This window comes from Falco cherrug, chromosome 9 (genome assembly GCF_023634085.1).
Source record: "Falco cherrug isolate bFalChe1 chromosome 9, bFalChe1.pri, whole genome shotgun sequence".
In the NCBI taxonomy this organism is placed as follows: domain Eukaryota; kingdom Metazoa; phylum Chordata; class Aves; order Falconiformes; family Falconidae; genus Falco; species Falco cherrug.
Window position 1 is genome coordinate 11,088,533 of NC_073705.1, and position 22,546 is coordinate 11,111,078.

General features: G+C 58.8%; 2 protein-coding genes across 3 annotated transcripts in view; both read right to left on the reverse strand.

Moving 5' to 3' along the window:
• Window positions 1-755: 755 nt before the first annotated feature.
• Window positions 756-4,094, reverse strand: NRARP (NOTCH regulated ankyrin repeat protein). The gene has a single exon (XM_055721132.1). The coding sequence runs from the start codon at window positions 3,896-3,898 to the stop codon at window positions 3,551-3,553; it is 348 nt and encodes a 115-aa protein (XP_055577107.1). The 5' UTR covers window positions 3,899-4,094; the 3' UTR covers window positions 756-3,550.
• Window positions 4,095-14,934: 10,840 nt separating this feature from the next.
• The window catches only part of EXD3 (exonuclease 3'-5' domain containing 3), a 290,795-nt gene continuing 283,183 nt past the window's right edge, over window positions 14,935-22,546 (reverse strand). For both annotated transcript variants that reach the window (XM_055720414.1, XM_055720413.1), the window contains exon 22: window positions 14,935-15,462. In XM_055720414.1, the coding sequence (XP_055576389.1) occupies window positions 15,128-15,462 (335 nt within the window). In that variant the 3' untranslated portion in view covers window positions 14,935-15,127. The remainder of the gene's footprint in view (window positions 15,463-22,546) is intronic.

The following is a 22,546-nucleotide window of genomic DNA, read 5'->3' on the forward strand; positions in this document are numbered from 1 at the left end:
CTGCCTCTGCTTTTCCCACTTCCCAGAGCAGCCAGATCCTGCCTGGAAAACCTCCAAAGGTGCAGCACTCAGCCCACTTTTGGGCACCAGCCTGCTCTGAGCCACGTGAGATGACAGAGGTGCCCTTGGGGATGGAGACCCCATGCTGACCCCCACCCCACCACCAGTCCAACAGCAGCTTCTGGCTAGAGGTGACCCCATCCCCACAGCCCAAGGGTTTGGCAAGGACCAAGCCGCTTCAAACCCTTGCTGGGACCCAGGTTGAAGCAAAAAGCCTGGGAAGGGTTGCAGGCAATCACAGGGCGCTCAGCCAGTGGGGCTGGGGCTGCAGACCCAAATGCACCCCCCAAACACTACAGACCCCAGAAGCAGTCCCACGGCTGGTTGCAGAGCTCCTACTTCTCTCCCTTAGGTTGAGCAACTTCTTTAGGAACATCTCAAGCACCACATGCCTGGTCCAGCACATCCTGGTCCTGAGCCATCACCCCTCCACCAGCCACCAAACAGTGGGATAGGGCAAACCAGGACACCCCAGAGCTTCCTCCAGCTATGGGAAGGGGGTGGTAGGGGCTGCAGCTCCAGCATCCCCCCAAAATCCACCCCAGCCATCACCCTCTGGGGATGCATTTAACCCCAGGAGCACTACAGGTTTAGACACCAAAACAGGGACCTGGGGAGCCTAGCCAGCCACCCCCACCACAGGAACCACCCAGCATCACCCATAACCATGTGGGAAAGAACAAACAAAAAAGCCATTTAGTTTTGGGTTTTTTTTTATAAAAAGATCAATGAAAAATTTATTTATAAATTTCGCACTCTGGGGCTACACGTCTATATCATACACTCAGGAATATGCTGTACTGTACAGACTTTATCCAGTTAGAAATGATCATATAGTGACCCACATACAGCTTCAATATAAGCCTAAAAATTCTTAACATTAATTAACATAATTAAAAAAGGTATTTGCATCTAAAGAAAAATCTACAGAAAAACTCCTTTCTGGAGCAATCTGTGCATCAGCTTCAATGTCTGCTTATTTCACTGACATTATCAATATATTCTTCTTACAAAAATAATAATAATAATTAAAAAGATGACTGCTGGAAGGCAACCAGTCATGCATGAAAGAGCCTCCCCCACCTGCCTCTTTTTTAATTTATTTTTCTTGTACTCCCCGTTTTGGCATGAAGGGTCAGCAGCACGATGAGCCAACAAGGGGGGTGGGGGGGACCCTCATTTCAATTTGAATCAATCTGCATCCCTTTTACTTCTCAGGATCAAGAGAGACGGGGGGGTGTGGGGGTTGCATAGAAAATTGAAACTCTAGGGACTAGGAAGGGCAGCAGCTTTTCAGTAAAATACAAAGGGATGTAAAAATACATCAACTCACAATTTCAGAGCAAACCCCCTTCCCCGACATACAGTTTCCCAAAATCTCAGCGTGTCTAAAGCTCCAGGAGGCTGGAAAGGAACAATACTTTTCTTAAACAACTCACCCAGCAATTCACACAGGAGATTCACAGTCTTAATAGGTATTTTATAAAAATATAAATATGGGTTACATCATGTTGTCTTTACAACACTGGACAGAGCTCCCTTTAGACTGGGTTTATAACCAAGATTTCTTTTTAAAAATCCATCTAGAACTTGGCTTTACAATACACTTTTTAATATCATGTCATAAATGTTATGACATTTCATTGTGGCAAATCCATTTAGTCAAAAAAATATAAATGTGCAACCATCTGGTAACGACGATAAAACCTCGCTAGAAAAGATCTTGTTCCCACCCCGTAACTATCGCACAGAAGCACCAGTGGAAGTGCTGGACACCCCCTTCCATGCTCACAGAAAGACTTCGGCCAAGCAGTTCCTTGCAAATTACAGCATTAACAGTAGACGCTTTCAACAGCGCTTTTTCTCTTGTTCTTCTTTAAATCTGGAGCTTTTTTAAACATCATCTCAAATCGTTGAAGTGGAGAAAACCAAAAACCAAACTGTAGGTGAAACCATCAGAGACAAAGCAGAATATTCAGTGCAATGGGAAATAATCATGGCAGACTCAAGTTGGTTTTTTTTTAGTTTTAAGACTAGGAAAGCAAACAAACAACATCAACAAAAAGCATATTTCCCAAACCATATTTTTGAAACACTCACCACCAGCTTCCAACAAAACCAGGCTCACAATCTTCACCCACAAATATATACATACATGATAAATAGTTAAGACACAACCCAAATAAACCAGCAGGTAACTTTTTTTTTTTTAATCGCAATGGTTTGGATGCAGGGAGCAAGAGAGGAAAGAACGGGGAGATGGCAGTGATACGGATGGCTTTAGTGCAGACGAAGAGAAGAGGGCTGAAAGACCAGCGGGAGAAAGGAGACTTCTGAAATTTTCCGCATTTTCCAAATGGATGTTCTTGTGCCATAGCAAAAAAAAAAAGCAGCATTTGCGATTATACGTGCAGTCACTTCAAAATGCGACCTCGGGTGGCTTTCTCTTCTTCCTCCCTTTCTTTTATAAATATATATATTTAGGCATATATATATAATATAAAAGGCGGGTGAATCTACATACATCAAATGAATCGTTCTGCATTGAGAAGTGTTATCCAAGTTTCACCAAAAGAAAAATAAAGTTCCCAAACTATTTTCAGTAGTTTTCCGGCATCTCTCTAGGCAGCAGAGAGCGCTCGCGCCCCTTTCCTGTGCAAAAGCAAATCCTCTGCCTCTAGAGTTTATTTCTTTTTTTTAAGGAAAAAAAAAAGTCCAGGATTTGCTAATCCCAGTTTACACACAAAACCAGAAGGATTCAATGTCTTTTCCTGGGATCTCAGGTGTGCTAAACGGATTCAAGGAGCGGGTGAGGACGCAGACTTTCTTCGGACACCCAAAAAAAGAAACAAAGTAGAAAACCCAACGCAAAATAAAACAAAAAAGGAGCAAAACCGGGGTGAGAAAACCGTGTCTGTCATATTCCAACGGAGTCGCCTCAAGAAAAAAAAATAAAATTAAAAAAATCAGCGGTGGGAAAACACGGGGGAAGGTTGCAGGAGGGAGGAGCCCCCCCGCGGTGCCCCGAGCCCCCAGCCCGTCCCGGGGCACGCGGGAAGGGGGGGGGGGGGGGGAACGGGGGCGTTGAAATGAATTCGTTTCTGAGCCAGAATACTTTAAATCGGAGGGAAGGGAGCGAGGGGAGAGAGGATTAAATATTAGCGGGGAGGGGGCGGGAGCCTTTAAAGCATCTGACCAGATGTCAAACTGAAACCGTGAATACTGTGAGTGCAGCCGAGGTAGATGGAGGAGAAAAAAACCAAACCAAAACAACAAACCAAAACAAAAAAAACAAAACCAAAAACAAAACCCAAACACATTACAGTAGGAAAACAACCCTTGGAAGAAAAAAAAAAAAAAACAAAAGCAGGCGAACGGTGGCGTGTTTTGCGTGGGGCCCCAAATCTTCGCCAAATAAACCCCACGCGGGGGTGGGAGCAGCTTTGGCGGCCGGGGGAGCGGGGGAGGGGGGGGGGCGGCGGCCCCGGCATCACCGGGCGCCGGCGGAGTATTTGGCCTTGGTGATCAGGTAGAGGACGATGTCCTGGTGGCCCCCGAAGGCGGCGATGTGCAGCGCGCTCCAGCCGTCCCGGTTCGCCAGGCGGATGTCGGCGCCGAACTTGACCAGGAGCTTGACCAGCTCCAGGTTGCCGTCGATGACGGACTGGTGCAGCGCCGTCTGCCCCTCGGGCCCGAAGGAGTTGACGTTGAACTCGCAGTTCGTCATGTTCTGCAGCAGCGACTGCAGCTCCTTGGTGTTGCCCCGCCGCACCGCCTCCTGGAAGACGCGCTGGCTGGGCGGCGGCGCCGCGCACGGCGACACCTCGCTCTGGCTCATGCCGCCGCTCACGCCCCGCCGCCCCGCATGGACGGCGACGCCTCCGCCCGCCCGGGCATGCGGCTGCTGGGCGGCTGCCGGTGCTGCAGCCGCCGCCGGACCCGGGCCCCGCCGCTCCGCCGCCGCCGCGCTGCTACCGCCGCCGCTCCGCCGCCGCGCCCGGGCCCCTCTGGAGCGCAGCCGCCCCGCACCGCGCCTTTTACTCCTCCTTTTATTTGCATAACAATGGCACGGCCGTGACGCGGCGCGCAGGGGCGGGGCGCCGCCGCCGAGCGCCCATTGGAACGGCCGGCAGGGGAGGGGGCGCGGAGCCACGCCCCCCGAGGGAGAGGAGCCGCGCTGCCCCACCCCCACCCCTGGGCTGTGCCGGGGGGACGGTGGGGGGCGCTCCCGGCTCGGCTCGGCTCGGCTCGGCTCGGCTCGGCTCGGCTCGGCTCGGCTCGGCTCGGCTGGGCGCAGCGCAGGGGCGCGGTGGTCACAGGCAGAGGGCGCCACCACCCAGGCCGTGCCGTGCCGTGCCGTGCCGTGCCGTGCCGTGCCGTGCCGTGCCGTGCCGTGCCGTGCCGTGCCGTGATGTGCGGGGCCGTGCCATGCCGGGCTGTGTACAGCCTTGCCGTGCCGTGCCGTGCGGGGCCGTGCCGTGCCGTGATATGGGGGGCCGTGCCATGCCACGCTGGGCTGTGCTGTGCGGGGCCATGCCGTGCCGTGATGTGCGGGGCCGTGCCATGCCGGCCTGTGTACAGTCTTGCCGTGCTGTGCCGTGCGGGGCCGTGCCGTGCTGTGCGAGGCCGTGATGTGCGGGGCTGTACCATTCCACGCGGCGCCGTGCCGTGCGGGGCCGTGCGGAGCCGTGCCGTGCTGTGCCGTGCGGGGCCGGGCCGTGCCATGCCGTACCATGCCGTGCCAGGCGGATGCAGCCGGTCCCACCGCTGCCTCTCCGCGCTGCCACCGCGCTGTGCCCCCGGGACCCGCCGGCCCCGAACCCCGCGGGGGCGGGGTCCCCCGGGTGCTGCCGAGCGGCACCGCAGACACCACCACACCGGGGCAGGTCACGGCAGGGGCACGAGGGGGTTCAGCCCCGCAGGATCTGGCCCCCCTGGGCGCACACAGCGGCGGTGCCATGAGGTTCAGGGACCCATGGCTGGGACTGATTTGGGGCGCGGGGAGGAAGGCGCAGCCCCCCACCGGACCCCACCGGCGCTGGAGCGACTCGATGTGGTCACACGGGACTTTGTGCGGGGTCGGATCCTGCCCGGCCAACAGCCGGGAGGTACCAAAAATGGTGCATCACCCCCCGTCGGTGCCGGAGGGGCCCCCGCGCCCGTTTGGCCCGCGGGGAGCAAACGGCGGGGGCTGGCTGGGAAGCGGCACCCCCGGGCCAGCACTCGCCACCTCTGCTGGGCATTTGGTCGCGGGAGCGGAGAGGGAGGCACAGGGAGAGAGGAAGGAGCGTGTCGTAAAATGAAGTGACAGCGGCTGTGCCTCCCTTTGGGAATGGAACGGGAGAAACCGGCCAGCTGCGGAATTGCCAACCGATGGCACTTGCCACCTCGGAGTCACCCGTCACAGCGGCAGGACAGCGGCCCTGAGCTCAGGGCACCGCACATCCCACCGCTTTTCCCGTGGCTTTTCCCTGTGGCTGCCCGGGGAAGGCAGCAGCTGGAGGAGGCTGGGACATGTTTCTGGCCCTCGCTGGGTCCCGCTCCTGGGCTGGAGGAGGCCAAACCAGCCCGGCTTGGGCTGCAGGGGGTTGGGGTCCTGCTTCCCTTCCTACAAGGGACTACAGGGACTACTTTTCAAAGTCCAGCTCTGCAGCTAGCTTTTCTCATCGCCATTCCTAGCCCGTTCCCACCTCTTCATCTATGCCTGTGCCCATCTCCATCCCACCCCTGTCTCCACTGTCATCCCATGTCCATGCCTACCCCCCACCTCCATCCCCATCCAATCCCTGTCCATCCTAGCCCCAGACCCATCTCCAGCCCCATGCCCATCCCATCTCATCCTAATCCCTGTCCTATCCCATCCCATCCCATCCCATCCCATCCCATCCCATCCCATCCCATCCCATCCCATCCCATCCCATCCCATCCCTGTCCCATCCCCATCCAGCTCTGCCTGGTCTCTCTCTCACCCTGCTCGGCTTGCCAGGCCAGGGCTCCCCCAGCTGTATCCCCATCGCATTCCCACAGGGAAGGGGGGGGACATTACCACGGGCTGGGGTCTCGGGGTGGCTCTGACCCTGCCGTGCCGCTGTCCCTTGTCTGCACAGCTTCTCCGGGGACAACCCTGTGCCACCGAGGCGTGGGGCTGGCAGGGGGCACAGAGGTGGGCTGGGGGCTCAGGGGCTGCGCGGGAGCCAGGGCTGCTCGAGGACCATGGAGAGGAGCCAGCCTTGCCTGTCCTGTCCCCCCGCGGGCAGGGGGTGCTGGCTCTGCCCCCCAGCACCCCAGCTGTGGTGGCAGCGGGGACATCAGTGGCCGTCCCTGCCCCACGTTGGGGCGAGTGGCAGGACCCCGGCAAAGGGACGGTGGGGGGCCACGTGGTGGCACCGTGGCTGGGGTGGCCCTGCGGGCTCCGCTGCTGCCAGCTCGCCCTCTCCTTTCCACCCCTGACTATCCCGGGACAGCTGATTTTGTGCGTTTACGGGCCGCATCCTGCGGGGTGCTGAGCGCTTTCAGCGAGCCGTGGGAGAGGGGATCGCTCACACCTCCCGGCCTGGGGCCGGGCCAGGGCCGCGTCCTCGCAAGCAAATCCGCGTTTGCCAGCGACATGGTGAGAAAAATCAAGAGCCTGGGCAGGGACCCAGCCATGCAAATGTTCCGGGCTGGCAGGTGGGGGCAGGACTCAGCCTGGGAGCGGTGCCAGAGAGGGAGGGAAAAGAGCAAAAAATAAAAAAAATAAAAAAAAAATAAAAAAGGAGATTTGGAAAACGTGCATTTTAGTTCCAATTTGTACCTCAGCTAAAAGGCGCAGGGGAGCCGGGGGGTGCGGAGGCTCGGGTTATGGGGCTGCGGGGGGGCCGGTGGCTGGAGTCCCCCCGGGGGGCCCTGCAGCCCCCCCCCCCCCCCGCGCTTTCTCAGCTGGGAACTGGGGAAGCCGCTGCGAGCGCCGGTGCTGCAGGCGGCGGGAGGGGGACCCGGCACGGCGATGCCTGAAGCGAACGTCCTCCCCCAAAATATCCCCTCCCCAAGAGACGGGGCGACCGAATTCCGCCCCCCCCCCCCCCCCCCCCGCCATGGTTGCCCGCGGGCGAGCGGGGAGGCGCTGCCGGCGGGGCTCGCAGCCGGGCGCCGGGCACGGCCAGCGCTCCCCCGCAGGAGCCAGCGGGCAGTGCCCGGCCGAGGCAGCCGGAGCCCGGGCACCCCCGGGGGGCGCCTCGCAGGGAGCCGGGAGCCGGGGGGCCGGGGCAGGCGGCGAGGGGGCGTGCCCCCACTTAATTCATTAAAATGTGTCGGAGAGCGTGGGAAAGACGAGAGCTTTTCTTCCCAGCGCGGAGACCCAGCGAAAGGCGTGCGAGGGAGAGCGACCTGCCTGCTTCTCCCTGCGAGCCGGGGGGAAGGCGCAGGTTGCCCCGGCCGCTGGCCCTGCCGCCCCCCCCCCTCGCCCCCTGGCCTGGGCAAAGCGGCCGCCGCAGCTGCAAGTGGGGATGTGGAGGTGCGGGCAGGGTGGGAGCCCACGGGGTGGGGGCTGCTGGGTTCCAGCGGTCCCCTCCTGCAGAGATCCACCCTTGGGTGGTAGGAGAGGGGAGCCCTGCCCCGGGCGGCTGGTTTTGGCAAATGGGGAAGGGGCTGTGGGGGGCTGTCCCACGGCAAAACCTTCCTCTGTGCTGAGAGCTGCCCTGCCCGCAGTGGGGCAGCAGCAGGGGCATGGCTGTGGGACTGGTCTCATGATTTTCCCATGGGCACATCACACCAGCCTTCAGCAGGACCCCAGCAGTGCCCCCCCAGCCAGTCCTGCGGGCAGAAGCTCCTGAGGCCAGAAGTGGGGTTTGCAAGAGAAACGTCCTCGTGCAGTGAGGACACATGTGCAGGTGCCCTGTGTCCTCTGCAGGGAGCAAGTCACCATGGGCAAAACTCTCATGGGTGGTTTGGGGAAGCCCTGGGGACCAGGGGAGGCTCCAGGCATCCTCCATCCTCTGGGACACCCCATACCACTGGGGTCACTGCGGGAACGTGGGCTGGGGACTGCCGCTGCCAGTGGATGCCACTGTGGATGCTGCTGTCCACTTTCCCTCCCTCCCAGCCTGTGACAAATGTGATTTAAAACCTGAGTGAGACTCAAGCGTGGTCATAACCCTATGTGTGGTCATTGCCCTTGGCGGGGACACAGGTGGGGGACATCACTGCATGCCTGGCCCTGGGGCTGCAGGACCCCGACTCCCCACGGGGCTGTGGTGACCTGGTGCTGGGCTGTGCAGGTTGGGTCCTTGCACTGCAGCTTGGCCTTCAATCATTCCAGTGCCCCATCTTATCAGTCCTTATCCTGCTGGAAATGCTGCAGCTTTTCTGATGTAGCCTACAGCCTCCACATTTGACAGCAGGAAAATGCTGTTTGGGCAAAAGGCTGGGAACCCCTTGGAGCTGGAGAGCTCCTACCCAGCACCACAGGCAGGGCTCTCCAGCTGCACCACTGTCCCAGTGCTGCTGGGCCACGCTGCGGCAGCAGAGCAGACGTACCGAACCACTTTGGCTCAAGCCCGCGTTGTGCTAAACTGGCATCGTTAAATGTACCCAGCCTGGGGTGCTGACGATTGCTTGTAGGGCTTCTGGTGCTGGAAAACTGGTACGTGGAGGGACCAAATATCCCCTTTGTGGGTGATGATACAGTCAGTTGGAGACACAGACCTGGGTTTTACATGCCCTGGGCCAAGCTCAACCATCTTTGGGCCACAATTCCCTTGTCCTGGGCCATCAGGATGAGCTCCAGTATTGAATCTGGTGTTGGTGCAAGGCTTTGGTGCTAGAAAATGGCCATCTCCTGAGACGCGTGGTCCCCAGGGCCACTTGTTTGATTGTGCTGTGCTGTCACTCCTTTGTAGTAGCTGTGGGGATGGGGGTACATCACCCCACTGTTCCTACCTGGCTCCCCCAGAAGATGCGATACATCCCATTGAGACTGGCCTGGGGGCCCCTGACTGCTCCGCGGGGGCATCCCTGGGGTGGAAGCAGGCTGAGGGGTGACACAGCCACGTCCCCCCGCAGGACACATGGTGAGGCACGCCTGGCGAGCGGGTAGAAGCTCATTTGCCTGAGAGTCATGCCCACATGTTGGCAGGCTGATGGGAAGGGTCCGGTCCCAGGCTATTTCCCAGGGAGCAAACATCCTCCTGATGCAAATCTCCCGCCTCACGTGGCACCGACACCTCTCTCCTCTCCTGCCCCCGGCAAGGGGCCAGCAGAAGTGACTCCCTGCCCGTGGGAGCAGAGTTTCCGAGGTGTGGGGCAGCACAAGGGCTTGAGCTTGCAGCCAGCCTCAGGCTCGTCAGCCCTGGGTCCGTGCCCAGAAACACGCCGGTTTGTTTGAAAACGGCAGCCGAGCAACTGGGAGCTTGATCGGAGCATCCGGTTGGAAAAGTGGCTCCGTGTCGAGGATGGGCAGCGGTACAACCCTCACCCTCCTCCTCCTCCTCCCCTGCCTTGCCAGCTGCCTGAGGGACCGGCCGGCCCTAGTTCAAGGCACAAAGTCATGCCAGGGAAAACCGAGCTGATTTCTCTGAGCTGGTCAAATATGCAGTGAGGTTTCCGCTCCAGATTACAGGAGGAAGGAAGTTTGCTTGGAAGGGGATGGGGATAAGGTGGGGGAGAAGGGAGGGAAGCGCATTCCTGCCTGATGAGGAACAATGTTGATATATTCACTTGTAAACTAAAGCTGGCCTGAGCACCAAACACCTTGTCCCCATCAAACTCTGAAGGATATGCGAAGAGTACACAAGGGGAGGAGAGGAACCGGCTGATATCCGATGCAGCCTGTCACTTCTCAGGGCTGAGAGAAGCTGCTCATTCAGGTCTCATTCAGGCTGGCGTGATAAAACAGAGATAAATTTCTTCCCCAGCGCTGTTTTATCAACAGGCTCTGGCCACAACTGCAGCTTGCCCTGCCGGGGCAGGAGCTGAGTGCAGGTGAAGTGACCTGGGGGTCGAAGGGCTCTCGGCGTGGCCAGCCCCCCCAGAGCCTGCACGCCTGCCAGGGCGCTGCCCTTCCAACACACCATCAAACGGCTCCATAAAACCACGGAGGGCTCGTTACTGCCCTAATAAATGTTAAACATTAGTATGGCACAGACAATGGGATTTTTAATCTTTTTTTTTTTTAAAGTAGCCAGATAGGGAAACAATATTGTAGGCTGACTAAAAAGCTGGTTTAATTCCCTTTGATCTGTATCCACCATTCAAAACTGGACAATTTATGACTTCCTGGATGCTCCTCAAGGCTGCTTTGAGGTGGAGTTTGACGTTGACTGTGTCTATGACTGGAGATGACCTTGTTGCACAGGTCCCACCTCGACATCACCTCCTGCAGGCAGCAGAAAGGGAGAGGTGCTGTGCTGGGTCTCAGCCGCTGCCCCCATCCCCAGGAGCTGGATGAGACCCTTTGGGAGCTGTCCCATGCCATGCCCACGCACACATATGACCTGCTGGTGTCTGCTCTGGGTTGGTCTTCTCCTAAAACAAGTCCCACCGTGGTGAGCCTGCCCCAGCACAGCTGGCTGCCAGCAGCCCAGCCTGCAAGCGCAAGCACTCACCCCCAAATTGACAGAGATGGCAGGGAGATAAAGTCCTACAGGTGGCCAGAAGGTGACCCTCCTGTCCCCAGGGATCAGAGGAAGGGCCCCTTCCAGGCAGCTCTGTGGCCAGGAGCCATCCCCAGGGTGAGGGACAGGGTCAGCATGCCCCGCTGTCCCCCTCACCAGCCCCCCTCTTGCAGGGGAAACAGTGGCAGACCAACGTGAAGCCGCAGCTCCAAAACCCCAGTGAGCAAAGGCCAGAAATGCTCACAGGCTGGCTGGAAGTGGTGTTTGGGAGGCTTGGGGCTTCAGCTCTGACCCCATCTGACTCAGATGTTCGTGTGACTCACAAGCGTCCCCCAAACAGGGTCTGGAGAGGTTCGTCTCATCACGCGATGAAGCATCGCTCACCGCGGGGGCTGACAGAGGGAGGCTGCAGCATTCCTGCTCTGCTCCATCCCCAGTTTCTGTCCTCCCAGAGCAAACCCCAAAGCAGCAGGATGCTGACACATGGATGAATCTGTGTGAAGCCTGGGGGGCTCGGGCTGCTCAGCCTCTGGCACCGGCAGTCCCATGCTCACCGGCTGGGGTGGCCCCCCCAGTATCCTCCACCAGTGGCTGGCACAGAAGGGCTGCTGGCAAAGCACAAGCCTCATCCTCCCTCTACTTAAAGGACACTTTCAGGGTCCCCATGTGCTGCTCCAGGGGAGCTGGGGGTCTGGTTGCCCACAAGGACATGGCAAGGCACAAGCTGGGAGCATTCACAGAGGAGGTGGCTCATGTGCTGGAGGAGCCGACAACTGGTTTGCAGACCATCAAGGGTGCTGGCACCAGAGGTGTGTGGATGTAAGGACATGCCGCTTCCAGGCACTGAACAGGTCACCTTGACACACAGGGACAATGGCAAAACCCCCAGAGCCAGAGTACCCACTCAAGGCTGAGAGGGGCAGGACGTCCTCAAGGGGCCAGACACAGCACCCTGCAGCCATGGGGCAGTGGGTGTCCCAGGTCAGCGATCCCATGTGCCCCTTTCCGCAGGTCTCCTGCCACCCAGCCTGGACACTTGAGGGCTCTGGGAAGGGCTTAAAGGAGAAAAGGGTCCTGGCAGCCTCAGGCAGCCTTTCTGCCCCTGGGCAGGGATGGGGAGGAGTGGAGGGATGGAAAGATGGAGAGCATCAGAGCTGGGCACTAATGGATGAGAAGACATATGCTACGGTCCATAGTGCTGAGACTGCACGTCCAAGCAAAGCCACTGTCACAGCACCACAGATGACTCAGGATGAAGGGACTTCAGCTGCTCAGAAGGAAGGCGCTTGCTTCTGATGCTGCCATTAGGAATAGAGGACAACTTTTAAACATCTACCCCTGACAGAGAGGCAGAAAACGTGTTATCAGGGGTGCAACTTCCTAGCACCAAAGCCCTGCACCAACACCGGATTCAATACTGGAGCTCATCCTGATGGCCCAGGACGAGGTAACTGTGGCCCAAAGATGGTTGAGCTTGGCCCAGGGCATGTAAAACCCAGGTCTGTGTCTCCAACTGACTGTATCATCACCCACAAAGGGGATATTTGGTCCCTCCATGTACCAGTTTTCCAGCACCAGAAGGCCTACAGGTACATTTAACAATGCCAGTTTAGCAGAACACAATTTAATTCCCCTCTTCCTGCTGTCACTGTCTTGCCCCAAACTGTTACACCACAAATATGATAAAAATGACCTGGGGGTAAAAGCAAAGAGGAAATTCCCATTTGAGATAAATAGGGAATTAAGAAAAAAATGTGCTTTCCTAGAGACAAACACCTAGAGAAAGCGCAGGGCTGGAAAACCAGGACTTGAAACACAATTCCTTCATATCATATGCAAAAAATGAGAACAACTGAGGAGAGAAACAGAAAGAATTGATGGAAAAATTATGGCCACTGAGGGCGAGCCCAGCAGAAGGCATTTTAATCCCACTAGGAGGAATAACCCCCATGGCTGGAGGTGTCAATGTGCGTGCAGGAAGGTGTGCTGGGCTCCAGGAGCCTCCAGCCAAGTGGGAAAATCCCTCTTTTTCTTCTGCCCGTCTCTGGAAGAGGCAGAGCCATCTCCAGGGTAAGCCAAGAGAGATGGGGAAGGCGGTGATGAAGGTGGTGGGGCAGGAAGGTTTTGCTTAGACTGTTTCTGCGTGCTGAGCTCCAGCACCTTGCCCCCACCGGCCTGGGAGGACGAATGGCCACCAGCCCCCTGGGAAGCTGGGCATCAGGGCTCCCCGGGGCGAGAGCCCACCCTGGCAACAGGGGATTAGAGGGGAGAGATGTGACCGTCCCTGGCAGTGACTCTGCGGAAAGCACAGAACCTGCCAGCCCTCCACCATGGGCAGAGGTGGCATGGGTTCAGAGATCCCCCTGGGAAATCCCCCCAAACCCAGCACCCCCATGCAGCCACAGCCCTGGCAGCAGGAGATGTGGTCCCCGAGTCCTCCGTGCGCAGGGGCTGTACTGTGCCGGGCATGGCCACCTCTGGCTGGGGCATCATCAGTGAGGCTTTGCTTTGCAGCCCCCCAAAACCAGACTAGGAGGAGAGGAATGGTGGGTTTAAGACCAATCTGCAGCAGCCAGTGTCAAAACACTAACCACCACACCACAGCGGCTCCGCAAGCAGACTGCTGGGGCATGACCGTTGTCCGGCAGACACTGCGGTGATGATGATGGTGATGCTCAACCATGGAGGAGGCTTTCTCCCCAAGCTCCGCCAAGCTAAGTGCAGGGAAGGAGGGAAAATACCCCCCCACCCCTCGGGAAACACAGATCCTCGTAGCTGCTTCTGGCCAGGGCCAGATGCACCCCTCAGTGTGTCCTGATGGGAAAGGACCAGGCTCAGCACCTCTGCCCTGCTAAAATGGATCCTTACCTTTAAGCACACGCAGGGCCAGTGGTGCGTGCTGCTACGGTGACAGCTCTGCCGTTGCGGTGCTGCTGGCATCCTCCTCGTCTTTGTTCATTGCCAGTGAAGGAGACGACATTATTTTTATGCCTCCACTTGAAAGAAACAGGGCTCTACAGCAGCAAACAAGGGGCAGGCAGGGGGCCCCGGCAGGGCTGTGAAGGAGATGGGGACAGAGATGGGGACAGGCGTCCTCTGCCACCTTTTGGTGGAAATGAGGACAAAAGAGCATACTGTGACCGTGGAAAGTGTCACCAGGGAGTTGTGCCTATGGCCAGGACTCAGCAGGGACCGTTACGGGCACAGTGTGGGATGGTCACCTTTCAGGGTCACTTGTACTAATGCCTGGGCAGAAGCTTGCGGAAAGAGGAATGTTTAAAGCAGAAAAAGCTGGCGAAGGGCTGAGCCTGGGGGGTGAGATGTCCCTGGGGGCAGGGAAGGAGCCCCCCGGCACCATGTTGGCAGGAGCTCTTGGAGAGGGAAAGGGAGTCTCGCATTGCAGCGTAAGCTGCCTGGGCAGGCATTCTGCTGGCCCGCAAATGTCACACTTCAGCCAAGAGCCCCTCGGGCCCTCTCAGCAATAACATCAGGGCCCGGCAGTTAACCGGGATTAGAGAAGGAATTTTGCAAATGCTCCCCAGTTGCAGCGTCGAGTGGTTGAAGCCTGTTCCTGGACAGGGAGGCATCAGACGGCAGCGCCTGGAGCTGCAGGACCAACCTGGCTAGGCTCCTCACGTCACCTGCCCCCCCCATCGGTCCGTGCAGCCTCCTCTGGATGCCGGCTGGTCCTGCTGGGAACCCTGGATCCTGGCAATGGTGGGACTACACACCTTGGGCATGGGGGGCCTTGATGGACCCACCTGGGGAGAGGCGGGCAGGCAGGTGCTGCTCACCTGCTGGGCTGGCAGGCAGCTTTGCCACCCATGGGACCCCTGCCCAGACCAGCCTGGTCGGCTGGGGCGTTCCCAGCTCCAGCACAGGGTGATGTGGGTGCCAGTGAGCACTGTGGTGCACCCAGAGGCCCCCCAGACTGCCACGCCTGTGCCCACCCATTGCCTCCAAGGAATGCCAGGAGAGCTGCGGGGAGAGCAGGACCAGGATGAGCAGGGATGCTGGGGATGGGTCATGGCATGGCACGTGTCCCACAGGCTGGGGAGCACTCTGGGCACCGGAGATGCTCTCTCCCCCTTGCTGCTGTTGGGGATGCAGCTCCTGGCTCCCCAACACGAGCGACCCAGCAGTGGGGCACTGGGGCGAGGGTGCCAGGGCCTGATAGGTGCCATGGGGTTGGCACTGCCTGGGTGGCATTTTGGAGAGCTCTGTCACCCTCTTGCCATGCCCAGCCTGGAGGCAGGCAGAAATAAAGCAAAGGGCCCATTCCCCAGCCACCTCTGATTTAATAAGGATCTCCATGTCTTTTCGGGCTGTCATAAACCATCAGCACAGCGGACCCTGAAACGAGAGCCCCTCACTTCCAACCTCACACCACAAACCCATGGCCAAAAATCTGCTGAGGTTCACTGGAGAGTGTCCCCGCTGTGGTCCTCACCTCGCTGTGGAGCCCCCGTGCCCCCACCTCAGCTCAGCTCGTAGATGCTCTGCTCATCCCTGGTAGTGACAAGAACATCCTGAAACTGGGAGACGACACGTCCAAAATGGGACCCTTCCCAAAACACCTTCCCACAGCAGGTGCAGCAGTAGAAGTCTGTGAGGTCAGCTTTGTCCAGCACCCCTGGGGGGATGGCAGCGACCTGCAGGACTGTGCCCCCCACCAGCACCGCTGCCGCCCTGTGCTGCTCTGGCTCCTCCAGCTGCTCCCTGTGCGGGCTGCAGCCAGGCTGGGCTGTGTCACAGGCTGGCACGGCAGCATCGCAGCTCCAGCTGGGATTCTCCTCACACCTCACCAGGCAGCCTGAGGGGAGAGGAGACAGCAAAAAAAACATCAGCCATTGGTGTGATGAGGGGAGTCTGTGCTCAGTTACTTGAACGACCCTTGTGAGGGGCCTGTTATCCCTGCAGGGAGTCCAGGCACTGCCCTGCGTCCCCAGGGAGGAGCATCCCATGAATTTGGGAGGAGGTGGCCACCAGCATCCACCAACTGCCTGCCCTGAGCATGGCACCTGGGCAGCCTCCTGCTCCCCAGCAGCCGCCCGGTGCTTCCCACACCTCCTCTGCCTGGGCAGCAGCGGGGTCTGCCATGGTCCCGGGGGCTATTCCAGTCTGGGTAACTGCACCAGTGCTGCTGCTCTACTGGGTGCAATGGTTTTACCTCCCTGTCACAAGTGGGGCAAGGCTGCTCTCCGAGATGTGCTGTGCCCCCTGCCCCCAGGCTATGTTACAGTGCAAGCAAACAGCAAGGGGAGCCCTTACTGCTGCTTTAATTAAAACCCCACCATTAAAAGCTGTCTGCACTGCTCATGATATCCACAGCTCTCCTGGTCTTCCCAAGGACACTGGGCGCTGGGCTACATGTGACATCCACCTCCCACCACAGCACCCAGGCAAGGGGCACAGTGGGGTGCGATGTGGGGCTGTGCCCCACACGCCCCGGCCAGCACAAACCCCACAGCATCTTTGGCAGCTCGGGAGCTCTCACCGCCCGCGGCTGGGGCACGGCAGGTGGCTGGATCCGGGTGGCGGAAGCCGAGGGCTGAGCTACCTCCCATCCATCAGGACGCCTGGCAGCCAGGGACACCGCCGCAGTCATTGCTGTGGGATGACTCATTTTTGGCAGGGGGGGCTTGTCCTGCCCGGGCATCCATTAAGACAACAAAAGGCATCCTGCATCACTCCAGCAGCACCTCTGGGGCATCCAGCCTGCCCCTTCTGAGGATCAGAGGGAACCTTGTCAGGAGCCAGCTGTGATGGAGAGGGACACCAGCATTCCTGGCTGGCTCTTCCTAGCATCCCAATGCTGTCAGGGACTGGGACATGCTGGGGATTATCGTGGGGGAAAGCAAGGCTGAGGACAGCCCTGAAACAGCCACCTCATCTTGGCAGAGCCACCCCACAGTTGCCCAGCAGGGCCTCGACTTGCCACCGCAGGAGCAGAAAGAGCCACAGCCTGGGAGAGGTGCAAGAGGCTCAGCTCACATCAGCCCCCGGTTCAGAGGGGCTCCCCACAGTCCCCAAGACATGTCACACCTCCCCAGAGGAGATGACCAGCCCAAGCTACTGGGACGTGGTCACCCCCCGTTCCCAGCAGACAAACTGCCACACTCAGGGCCAAGGCTTTCACTAGAGATGTTCTCAGGGTGGTTTTGCAGATCAGCCCTGGACCACCATGTAGCCCAGCAGTGTCACAAGTTTGGGGACTGCTGTCACTACACAAGGGGGAAGCGGCCCCAAGCGCAGTCCCAGCCACTGGACCAGAGCTGGGCTCACCATCACTGTGCCCTGGGCAAGTGCCCTGCAGCCCCCCGCTCACAGATGGGCCTTTCTTTCACCCTCTGCATCTGCTTGGGACAATAGCATCCATTCTCAGAATAAAAAGTGACCTCAATTTCCCATTTTCTCCAATTTCTGGCCTATGGTGAAGCATCTGGGCTGCTCTCAGGAGATCCCTCGGCCAGCTGGAGCAGGGATGCGGAGGAGAAGACCCCTCCCAGGGGCTCCTCTGGGACAGAGCTCATCAGTGGGTGGCAGATCCCCAGGGCAGGAGGCAGGGCTTCTGCCCTCACCCCATTCCTGCCTCCCTCTGCTCTGTGCTACACGATGGCACAGGGTGGCCTGAGCATGGGCACACAGGGACTGGCTGAGGAGCCCAAGCTGCAGGATGAGCCTTCAAGCACACAGACCACAGGCTACCCGCATAACCCTGGGCCGCCACTTGCTTTTCTTCTGTTTCTAACACGTGGACACACATCTGCCTTTTTTCTCCCTTTTCTATTCATCGTGCCTGCTCTCAAGCACCAGACCTCTGCACCTGCCTCCAGGACCCCGACAGGAGGGACATCTACCTGGGTTGGGACTTTCAGATCCAACCGAAACAACACTACCAGCAGCCAGCACTGATGGCCAACACCTTTCCCCATTATGGAGCCTAAAAGATTCCCTGGCCCAATCCTGCAGCACCCAAGCCCTGCCAGCGCCAGGGCACAGACACTCGATGCGCCTGCAGGAATCCCGGGCAATTTGCTCTCCCTTCCGACATGCTCCATCAGCTGCCCTGCTGCTGCCGGTGGGCAACGCCAACAGCAGACCCCCGCCTTCCTTGCATGGGTGGTGGTGGTGAAACAAACCAAAACTCCCCCAAACACTCCAATCCCACCCCCCTGGGCTCGTGAGAAAAAGGCAGGCAGGGAGGAAAAGTTCATCCCTTAAAAGCCCAGGGAAAGAAAGCCCGGGATAGTCACTCAGTAGTTTTGCCTTTCGCTTGCACCAGCCCCCTCCTAATTGTGGGTCTTCAAAGGGTTGAAAATGCTACATCACTTCAAAGTGACCATTTTTGAATGGGAGCTTGTAAAACCCCTTCTCCCCCTCCCACCAAATTCTTTCCAGGGCTTTTGAAGATGCCTGCGCTCCCCTTGCCGCTGCGGTGAAAGGGCCACTGGGCGCAAGGCACAGCGTGCCAGCTGGGCATGCAGTGAAACCTGTGCTGGCAAAAGGTCAGATCTCCCAGAAAAAGGGGGTTTTCCTGGGGAAAAGGGGGGATTTTTTTCAAGGAGGGTTGTTTTGGGTTTTTTTTCTCCCTTTTGAGCTGCTGCTCCCGCGGGGCTGCAGCCTGGTTCGCCTGGATGCTGCACACCATGGAGTCACACCCGAGACAGGGCAAAAGGCACATGTGGGGCGCACAGGGCTGAGGGGAGCCACGCATCCTTCCAACACGCTGGGAGTTTTTCGGATCTGCGGCATCTAGAGCTCTGCAATGGTTCGCACCAAAGGCTGGATTCCCACTGCATCTCTGCGGAGGAGAAATGAAAGCGATTCCTTACCGAATCAATTTGAAACACCTCTTGGGAACTAATAATCCCATTATAAAACATCTTGAAAATAAAAAGCTCTTTTGCCTCTCCCTCACCTCTCCCCCTCTTGCCCGGGTCATCCTGCGGATGACAGAGCCTGATGGGAGGGCTGAGCCCTGCAGTCCCCCAGCACCCTGGGGTTGAGCACCCACATGTGTTAGTGCCACAGAGCCCCACGGGCAACAAGGACCGTCCCCATCCCGTGGCACCATCCCTGACCCGGCAGCCCTGCTCAGCACAGAGCTGTCTCCTCCTGCCCTCCCCACGAGCTGCAGCTGTACCCTGCCCGCGCACGTGCTGCCCACTCACACTGCCAGCTCCTGCCCACCCTGCTCACCCGTGGGAATTAGCATCCCTGCTGTTCCCACCTACTGACACATCTCACCACCCAGCAAGTGCTGCCGTGTAGAGGGGAAAGGGGGTGCCGCAGGACCCCAATTCTGCTTATTTCTGCATCAGGTTCCTCCTTGGGCTAAGCAAGGCCACCCTCAGCGGTGGGAAGCCACCTCTGCAGCCCAAGAGATGTACTTGTCACCTCTGCAGCAGCCCTGCTTCATGCCCCAGCCACTGCCACACACCCCTTGCTCCGTGAGATGAGGTGCAGCAGGAGCCCCCCCAGCCCGGGAGGGATCCCCTTCCTTCAGCCCACAGCCACTGGCCCCAAGTGGGAAGACCCATGCCCAAGCCACATCTCACGCCCTGGAGCTCTGCATGGCTCCTGGTGCCTGAAAATAAATGGTACCTTCACCCCGGGGGATACAGAGCAGCATCCAGGGACCCCACGGCCACCACTCCAGTGACGGTCCCACATGAGCCCTGCATGGCAGCTATTGCGACAGGGGCCTCTGGCGGGCAAAGCGACTTGTCCCAAAGACCCCAAGGAAGGCCGGGATGGGACAGGAGCTGCAGCTCCGTGTGCTCCACCGTGAGGTCCTGCGCATGGACTGGGGGGCTGCGCCCAGCAGGAAGGGTGTGAGTCAGGGCAGGGGGATGGGCGCCCTCCCCTGCCCACAGAGAGGCCCTTAGCGGTGCAGGGGCCAAACCGAAAGGCTAATGTGATGGTGACACTGGTGACCTGCAGCCTCTACAGCCTGTTCCGTGGGATGCAACATAGGAGTCCTCAGTCAGCATTTCTGGGACTACACTGGGACCCCCGCACTGCAGGATCAGGGGCACAGCAGGGCCTGGGAAACTGGGACAGAGCAGGATCGGGGCAAACGCCCTTTGAACCTGTGCCCGTTCCCCTTTCCCAGACCACACAGCCCTGATTTGGCTGGAACAACCCATCCCCATGCACCTGGGCACCCTTGGGGTCTCAGTGTCAGGGCACTATTGGGTAACCCAAACTGCTGGGGGGCAGGGGAGGGGGCCAGGTACTTCTGCACAAAATCCTACCCCCCAGGCCTCGTTTCTAGCCCAGGTCCCTCTGTGTCACCTCAGCTGAGACCAAGCCCTTGGGGCCAGGAGCCGGGTGCTTGTCCCGGCTGGCTCAGGCGGGGACCTGGCACTCGCCCCATGGCTCCGCAGCGGGAACCACAGCCTCCTGCTGCCTCCCGAGAGGCACCCGGGTCTGGCACGGCTTGTGCAAGCTGAGAGCCCTTCTCCCAGCCCGGCAGCCGCACCCAGCTGTCATCGCAACCACACACACGGGAGACTCGTCCGTAATTAGGCAATTAAGGCTTAGGTGTTTTGGAGAAAGCGCACATCGTAAAGGCTTTGCACAAGGCTGAAAGCAGACCTGGGAGCATTCTTGGAGTACAAAGGTGCATGGGAAACCTTGCCGTGGCGAGAGATTGAACCCGATAAGAGGAGTTACAAGCCTGAGAAACGCACTGGATTGCAGGGCACTGAAGATGCCTGGTTATCTTTTCCTCCTTGATAAGACACATAAGCAAAGGACAAAGGACCCGGGATTGTGCAACCTGGGCTGCAGCAGCCCAGCCACGATCTTAAGATGTTCCCAGGGCGGAGGAGGGAGGATAAGCTCAAGGCAAGAGGCACCTTCAGTTCCTACCATCTCCCTATGCCGCTGTGGGAGAAAACCCTGCTGGCTCCTGTGCCCGGCGCTGGGCAGGAGCTCCAGGCAGCCCCTAGCTCCTTCCCCGGGGGGCATCCAGCATGACACCACCGTCAGCGGGTACACACAGAGCTCTGCAAACCCACAGCCACAAAAATGTCACCAGCTTCCCAGCCCGGCAGTGGTTTCTCATATGAGCAAACAATTTTGTACTTCTGGAGCGGGGGAGCTAGCGGAGTGCAACCCAGCCAAGCCCGGCGGGTGTTTCTGGTTTGTCTCACCACCACAGCTCCTGGTCCCAGCCCTGCGCTGCAGCTGGGGATAGGCAGGAGCATGACCCCATCACCACGCTGTGTCCCAGAGGGAAGAGAGCCTGAATGCATGGGGTTGCCTGGTCTGAGGGTGAAGGAGGCTGGCAAGCTCCTGGATCCATGGGTGCAGCCCCTCGGGGACCCGTCCCCTTCCCTGCAGCAGCGTGCAGAGCAGCCTGGGACATCTGGGGTGCCTTGGCCACTCCTGCATGCTGGCTCTGGTGTGAGGCAGCGAGCGTGCAAGGGCTGCTCCATGGGTGTGAGAGTGCTCCTGGGACTGATGCTCACAGCAAAGCCAAATGCTGCAGGTCAGGGAAGCACAGCAGGAAAAAAACCGGCATCCAGCCTTAAGGCTTTGGATGTGCTGTGGCCTCCTTCCACTGTGCATCAGAGGCCCTGGCTAGGGGAAACAGGACTCACCAGCCCATGTCCTCACTGTCCCAGTGCAGTGGCCATAGTGGAGGGACCCAGTACTATCCTGGTGTCACCCCTGCTCGGAGCCACTGCACAGCCTTCCCTGCACTGTTGTCTTGCAGCTCATCCCGCCGCCTGCCCATGCACTGCCTCTGCCCCCTTTCACACAGGCTCGCAAGGAGCTGAGGGCTAGGAAGGGAAAGAAACCCCGAGTCACCCCTCGGGCCAGTGAGGGCAAGGTGGGTGTCCCAGCTGGGCGGCTCAGAGCCCTGCCAGCCTCACAGCATCCTGCTGCCCAGCGCAGGGGTGTCCTGTCTGCTCCCCCAGCGCCCACGGGGCTGCCCGGGCCTTATCCTGCACCTGCACATTGCGACGTTGGAGAAGATGGGTAGTACAGATCTCGCTGGTCTCAAGTACCAGCTTTGGCAGCTGGTCAAGGAGGATGCTCACCCAGCCTGGGGCTCCCCAGGGTGCTGCACTGGGGTCCCTGAGCACCCCTGGCCACTGCGCCTGCTCCTCCACCTCTCTCCAGCATGGAGCAGGCCCAAAGGAAAGCAGGACCAGTTGTTCTCATTTTTTGTAAAATGTTTCAGATGGCAAGTGATGATTTTACGATTAAAGCAGCCTCTTCTGTTTGGCAAATCCTAACCAGATCAAATGTGCTACATCCTCGCCTTTCCCAGGGTCCAGATTTCATCTGGCAGAGCACCCCCCCGAACACCGGGGCCCTGTGCCAGCTGGTTTTACCACACTGACTAAGCAAGAAGCTTCCCCTGGCCAGATGAGAGCCTGTGACACATCCCACCCCCCTGGGTCATTTGGGAGCCCACAGGCTGCCAATGGCCTCCAGCAAGGTCTTGCCTGTGCTACATGGTGACCCACAGCACTGCTGCCTCTCTCTGCCCCGCTCCCAGTCTGCTCCAGGCACCCCGAGCTGCCCAGAGCATCCCACTGGGAAAAAGGCATCATGGGGCAAAGCTGTACAGGCTTGAGACTGCTTCCACCACTTCCATCAAAGCCCTCATGCAGGGAAAATGTGGCTGTGTCAGGGAAAATGTTCCTTAAAACCTGGGAAAGTCCTAGGTCTAAGTTGGAGGGAGCTATTACAGGATGAATAATTTGCCTTTCATCACTTGGAAGCCCTGCCATAAAAATCCTGGAGCCAAACGGAGCAGCACTGGCTTGAGTTTTGCAGCCAAAACGTGAGCAGCTCCAGGCTGTCTGCAGCTGGACCCTGGGACTCGGGAGCACCTGGGCAGCTGCAGGCTTCTGTCAAGGGCTGGTCCTGCA